This window comes from Astyanax mexicanus, chromosome 15, assembly GCF_023375975.1.
Source record: "Astyanax mexicanus isolate ESR-SI-001 chromosome 15, AstMex3_surface, whole genome shotgun sequence".
Taxonomy (NCBI): Eukaryota; Metazoa; Chordata; class Actinopteri; order Characiformes; family Acestrorhamphidae; genus Astyanax; species Astyanax mexicanus.
In genome coordinates, this window is record NC_064422.1 from 22791099 (window position 1) to 22798328 (window position 7230).

Genomic DNA, 7230 nt, shown 5'->3' on the forward strand with positions numbered 1-7230 from the left:
CGTAACATTTACAGAAAATATTCACAAGACAAATTATGTAGTATGTCACTGCTTTGGGAAGAATGTATGTAGATAAAAAATATTGGCTTTAAATGTAATGTAATGTAAACGGCTAACAACTGTATAAAATACAGTTTAGTTAATGGACATTATACATGTATTTTATAAAATTTTATATATGGATATTATATATGTTTCATACTGTTTTAATATCTGGATGTCATATGTTTAGCCTAACACTTTTTCTGTATGGACTTTATTGATGTTTTATAATGTATATAATTTAGTATATCATCACTGTCCAATGAAGTTTTTCCAAAACAGCAACTATACAGAAGAGAGAGCTAAAACCTTCTAAGCTGTTAAGAGAAGTCAATGTAAAAAGAGTTTATTTTAGGTGATTTTTAAGAATTTCTATTGCTCCCTTCCTCAAGACATTTTGACACAGTTTAAGAAACAGTGTGTTCAGATGATGTAGTAAACTAAGAATTTACAAAAATTGAGATGCTGTTCAAATTGGACAGTGATGATATGGACATTGGTGTTTTAAACATTAATATTGAACACAGTGTGTCATATATACAGCTCTGGAAAAAATAGGAGACAACTTAAAATTTAAATTTTTCTGGAATATAATCAAGAGGAAGATTGATGATCACAAGCCATCAAACCAAGCTGAACTGCTTGAATTATTACACCAGGAGTGGCATAAATATATCCAAAAGCACTGTTTAAGACTGGTGGAGGAGAAAAGTGTGATTATAAACCAGGGTTATTCCACCAAGTATTGATTTCTGAGCTCTTAAAACTTTATAATTATGAACTTGTTTTCTTTGCATTATTTGAGATCTGAAAGCTCTGCACCTTTTTTGTTATTTCAGCCATTTCTTATTTTCTGCAAATAAATGCTCTAAATTACAATATTTGTATTTGGAATTTGGGAAAAATGTTGCTCATAGTTTATAGAATAAAACAACAATTTTCATTTTACTCAAACATATACCTATAAATAGCAAAATCAGAGAAACTGATTTAGAAAATGAAGTGGTCTTTTAATTTTTCCAGAGCTGTTTATATATATTATCATTTCTGAAGCCTCAGGTAATCAGATTATATACATTATATCAATAATGAATGAGGCGAGGCCAGGGATGAGAGAAAAACATAAGGTTGATGTGTAAAGAGGCTGTAGGGGGAAGGGACAGGGTTGAATGGCCCAACGGACCCCCCTATCGCCTCAGATTGGGGATGCGCGTGTGGCTTTTGGGTAATGTAGTTCGATCACAGAACGAGTTTTTCAATACACTCAAACCAGAGCGTCCTTGTGTTTAGTTTTACTGTATGACACATTGTTTGTGTGCCTGATGAAACGTGATGTTGTTAATGTTTACCTGTGTGAGACAGAGCACGAGTTTAGAAGCAGCGTGGAAATATAAATAAACTCAATTTCCCACGGTGCTTTGCTTTGTTTACGCAGGCGCTGTAGCTGCGGACGTGTGGATCAGATAGACATGAATGGGGCGGTGGAAGGGAGAGTGTGCGGGACGGAGCTAGTAGCGTTAACTGACTAACCGTCATAAATAAAAGCTTAAAAATGAAAATGTGACCCGGGAATGGGAAGTTTTGAGGCGTTGAAGAGGTTTAACTGACTCCTGCGGTGAGCAGCGCGGTGGAGTTAGGGTGTTGTGGGGGACAGCAGGAGGATTTGTGGCTGTTTTTTTTTGTGTTGTTTTGTGTTCCTTTCAGCAAGAACCGTGAAGATACGTAGCAAAAAGCTAAAAGAACGGCAAGAATGCCACTGAACGGCAAGTCCTCGCTTATCCAGCAGATAGCTAACAAGGCTAACTTGGCCTATAAAAGCTGCTCTCCCGCGGACAGTAAAGACTTCTCCGCTCGGCGCTCGGAGCTCTCCGCTCTGCTGGCGGAGCTCCGGGCCGCAGACCTCAACATCTCGCCGCCCAAGAAGAGCTCCAACTCGGGCTCCGGCTCCAGCGCGGCGCCGGTCACCTACATGCACATCTGTGAGACTGACGCCTTCAGCATGGGGGTCTTCCTACTGAGGAGCGGTTGCTCTATTCCACTGCACGACCACCCGGACATGCACGGCATGCTGAAGGTGCTTTATGGGAAGGTACGGATCAGGTGCTTTGATAAGCTGGAGAGACCCCAGAATGCTGGGGTCTCTGAGGATGGGGGAGGAGGGCCTTCCCAGCCCCAGTCCTCACAGTCTCCTTCCCAAGAAGCCTCTCCTGTGTGGCAGGCTGAGCTCAGATCCACCAGCGAGTTCACAGAGCACAGCAGCCCCTGTTTGCTGACTCCTTTGAGGGACAACCTGCACCAGATCGAGGCGATAGAAGGTCCAGCCGCCTTCCTTGACATCCTGGCACCACCTTACGATCCTGATGAGGGGAGGGACTGCCACTACTACAGGGTCATACACACTGAGAGAAACAGCAAGGAGGAGGAGGTGGAGGAGGAGATGTTGCTGCTGCTGGAGATCCCCCAGCCTGATGACTTCTGGTGTGGGGGAGAGCCTTACCCCGGGCCAGAGGTTTCCCTTTAATTTAAGATCCGAGGACAGCTTTGGCCTGAACTTTATCCAGCACTGGAATCCAGTTTTAGTCCAAGCTTAGTCGTTGAGACCTTGGTCGTTGTCTCCAGGAGCATTGACCTCTCAACAGCCTCATGCCACTAACCTACATCACAGACAGTATATACACACCCCTCTTCTGGCCTTCAGGCAGAGCTAAAGGTTGATCAAGACGACCTTAATGCCTGAGGATTTGGAAACATTTTTCTACAAAAATTGACTGACATAAGTGACCAATAACATTGAACATAACTTGAAGACCAGTTGCCTTTCTTAAAATATTGAATGTTATCTTGCCTTTAAAGTTTATACTCTTGTCTAACTAAACACTACATAGCCTGTATTACTATTAATATTATTATGGACGTGCATTATTTATTTATAGCAAAGTGTTTTATTTGTTCGTACAATCAGTTATAAATCATATTCTTGCTAAAAGTTTATATATTGACTTTAAAACACAAAAAATTAAAATGTTTATGATACCCTATTCATTTTTTTCATTTTTTAATCTGGTCCTCTGAACATTTATTGCCTGGTCAGTGTAGCTTGCTTGTAAAAGCACCAGCCCTCCTCCACTGGCTCTATTATGGCATGGGTTACTCTCTCATGGTTTAAGACCAGAGAAGGGGAAATCCTTGATAATGCCAGGATTTTATTGGTTCAGTTGAAGCAGCTGCAGAGCCTGCAGTATGTAAATGAAGTTAGCATTTATAGTGTTGGCTGTGGTGTTCATCAAGTAGCCCAGTCTACATTGTTCACTGTGTAATTGCAGCTTTCTGTGTGAACCGACTTCGCCTCCTCACTTTGACTTGTCATTATGAATCGCTTGGAAGCTGTCATGGGTGGTGCGATGTCACTGGTGACTGCATGCGTGAGATTGAGGGGAGGAAAAAAAACGGTTAATCACGCACATAGAGGAAGTTGGTGATGTATAGTAAATTCATGGAAACTTACAGTTTCATGGAGCAATAGTCTTTATGGCTCAGTCTGATTTACTTTTTGTGATTCTGAAATGACTGGTGTGTGTAATGTCTGTGCTGAGGGCCTTACACCTGGGATAATCTGGACTGAGCCTGGTAAAATCACCTCTGTATATGACCGTGCTTCTTAGTCCTGGTACTGGAGGTGCGTTGCCCTGCACATTTTAGTGGTTTAGTGCTTTAACACACCCACTGACACAGTAACAAACTATCTATTCAGTGTGTTGAGAAGGGAAATCAATAAATGTTCAGTGCACAGTGCAGAATTCAACATTAACACTGTTGATTAAACACTGTCAAAATTACTGTGTACGGTCAGATAACTGTGTTTTAGCATTTTAATTCAGGCTAGTTCACGCAGATTCTATATTATTTTTTTTATATTCTGTAAACTGTTATAAATATAAAAATTGGCATATATGTCCCACACTTCCAATATCAGTCTACTGCATTTAATATAATACAACAAAAAAAAGCTGTATGTGAAAACATGCCTATGTCAAACTGTCCGTGCAACAGCCTTTAACCATTCAAAAGTGCAGCGTTTTATAATAATGCTTTAGCTGTAAGTGTAAAGTGTTAGACATTGTTTTTATTTAGTATAATAAGTATTATACTGACCAACAATGTGTACAATGGCTAATGACTTTGTTTTTAGCATTATAACTAATTATACCTGCTCAAACAAGTCTTCATGGATAATGGCACTATCTTGTTTAGTTATCCCAGCTAACTGAATGACTTCTTTTGAAAGGCTGCTAGGCTAGGTTTAGCTTTTAACCTAGCATTGATACCCTTTTGCTGTGGTTTTGCTTCCTTCCTTGCACACTGCTCTTGATGTTTCTTCCATACTTACTGGCATCAGATATAGTCAGTCACCTGAGCAACCTGAGGTCTCATACTTTCCAGTATTAAGCAGAATTTGGTGGTGATGTTTTGCCCATCACTGCTACATATATGCAGTTGTGGGAATGAATGTCTGAAAATTAAATACAAGACTACCAAATGCACCATATTCTCAGGAACTGGGTGCTACTTGTTGCTTGTCACCACCAAGTATTCTGCTAAAATACATTTTCCATTCCAAGGCTTCTTTAAGATGCTCAATAAGATGTTCACATCTTCTCCGTGCTTTTTTTTTTCTCTTTCAGGCACACTCAAACCCAGACGATTTCTTTCTTTCTTTTATGTCAGATTTACTGATCTGGACAAATTACAAACAACGAAAACTAAAGATTTAGGATGTGGTCATTTCTGAAGTGGTTTCTCTGATAGCCTGCCAGTGATTATATCATTTATGTGTTTTTTTTTTTTTATTAAAGAAAAGGAACAGGCTGGAAAATAGCCTTGCTTAGGTCAAAATGGGTTGGTTTATGTGCTCAAAAATCTATCAAATAAGCTCATGAACTCCTAGGTTGCTCAGTTTATTAGTGTTAGGAGGGTCAGACCCAGCTTTGCTGGAAAATTACAGTTCTTACATTATTTTTAGATGTCTCCAAAAAATTAGCAATTTTCGTTTACAGTAAATTTGGGTTAACAGTAAAAAAGGGTTAATTGTGGACTTGTTTATTTAACTTGTAGCATTTTTTTTTTTTTTGCAGTATTATCAGTACTGACATGAACACTTTATTTGCTCAATTCATACATATAATACATGTATGATCATAATTGCTTGAAAATTGGAAAATGGTCATTCGAATGTGGTATTACTGTGACTTTTAGTGAAATGAAAGGCATTGTTTTAATTTTTAATAATGATCTTAACAGATTTGGTTCCTTCATCTTTCTTTGTAGGCTTCAGTTTAACACATGCCGTTCCATGAACTCAGTAAAATGGAACATTGTGTTCTCCTGAACTTCCTTATGTCCAGCCTAACTGTTCCACTGTTGGGAGCATGTTCATGTGCAGTAATCTGATTTTGGACTCTTTGGATGGTAATTGCTTATAATTATCTTCCAGAAGATTGCGGCGAATCGGCTTGGTGAGTTGGTGCCAGTGCATAGCTCACACAAAACAAGAGCATTTTGTTGGTAAGAAAAAGAGAGATGTGGGACAGTGATTCACAGTTACTCTGACACTGTCCTTCAAAACAGTGATCTAAAGCTTTTAAAGCTTATGGTCTCTTTGCTGATTTCAAGTTAAATCCCTTGTATAAGGCTGCATTCATATTACTAATCTGAATTAACTTTAATATTTTTTTTTTACCTTAATATGACATCTGACTGCATGCCAAATCCAAACTTTTCAAATCAAATTTAAGTAACTTGATTTATTTTAAAAGTCTGGACAGAAAAAAATACATAAAATGTACTTTTGGCTAATCAGTTTCAACCACAGTTTGAAATGACAACAGATGCATCTCAGTCTGCATGTTTTTCCTACTCAAATCAAATTAAAACATTTTTTAGCATCCCTTGCAACACAACAAACAACATCATTATCATCAACATCATTCAGACTGAGACAAATCTCTACAAATATGATGACACTCTCATTTTAAATCACCTCCAATGTGGTTTGGATCCATATTTTGATTTTATGTGGGGTATATTCCAAAATTTTGATTACATACAGAAAGGTTACACACATAAATCTGATCTGATCACTTGCAAATAACAGTGTGGACAGTCATCTTAACATATCTGATTTGAGAAGCATCTGATTTCTGTCCTGCTGAACATAGCCTTTCATATGTGGTCTCAGATCAGTACGCGTCTTAATTTGTGGGCATGCAACATAAATATTATGCACTTTTTAATGCACATAGTGTGGTCATCATCAGCCAGCACCGACAGAGTGGAGAAACAACTATGGTAGAGAAGAACAGCTGTGTGTCAGTCAAAAGTAGAAACATGACAGATAGAGGTTGCTCACATTTATTAATGTGAACACTCAGGACTCAATCTGAGCAAATAGTCAGAACTGCTTAATGAAGCTTGTAATGGGAACGTAGTCCAAGTCAAGCATTTATGTAATATATGATATGGTGTTCTTTCTGTTCTATTGAGGTCATTCAAAACATGTAAGTCCTATTTAAATTTGTTTGCTCATCAAATGTTACTGTATATTTAGATGCCAATACAGCTTCCTGTTTTAACCTGGGATTGTCCCCGCCTCTGTCAAAGTGATATAGTGTTAAATTTTAGACCACATTCAGGTCACAACATGAACACAAGTGTTTTCCCTTTCTGCTTTCACATGAGATCATCGGAAGTCATATTTATTTACATGGAGTTTTTGTTGTATAAGTTTTTAAGATTAAACCCCTTGTAGATGTCATCTTAAACAGTTAAAGTTCTGATACTCCATACAGAGCCTAAAGAGAAGAGATGAAAAGGATTGGGACCAGGCTGGGTTGTAAACAATGTTAAAATGCTCTTCAGAGGAATTTTATTTTTATTTTGTTAATAAACTTCCTGAGGACTCATTTCCCAGCGCTGTTTTATGCTAATGCTGCCACCACTCTGTTGCTCTGAAATCTGCTACATGTGGTTTTGAGGACAAACCATTCGGAAGACTGTACTGAATGTTTCAGAGAGAGCATCCAGCATCTCTGCACAAAGTGTTACTGAATCTTCCTAAAGCTGAATTGATTGACCTCTTTTCCAGCCTGACATGTTCATTATAGTTATTTTTTCTCAGCTTAAAACCTTCAC

The 7230-nt window shown here is 38.5% G+C and overlaps 2 protein-coding genes across 2 annotated transcripts in view; both read left to right on the plus strand.

The window, feature by feature from the left end:
- Positions 1-7230, plus strand: part of nrbf2b (nuclear receptor binding factor 2b) — a 119278-nt gene that overhangs the window by 47684 nt on the left and 64364 nt on the right. The gene's annotated exons all lie outside the window — the stretch shown is intronic.
- On the plus strand, positions 1489-5092 carry adoa (2-aminoethanethiol (cysteamine) dioxygenase a). The gene has a single exon (XM_007255116.4). The coding sequence runs from the start codon at positions 1793-1795 to the stop codon at positions 2561-2563; it is 771 nt and encodes a 256-aa protein (XP_007255178.3). The 5' UTR covers positions 1489-1792; the 3' UTR covers positions 2564-5092.

Bases quoted from the DNA above. Each gene is read 5' to 3' on its own strand.
- adoa (XM_007255116.4), top strand. From the start codon at position 1,793: ATGCCACTGAACGGCAAGTCCTCGCTTATCCAGCAGATAGCTAACAAG.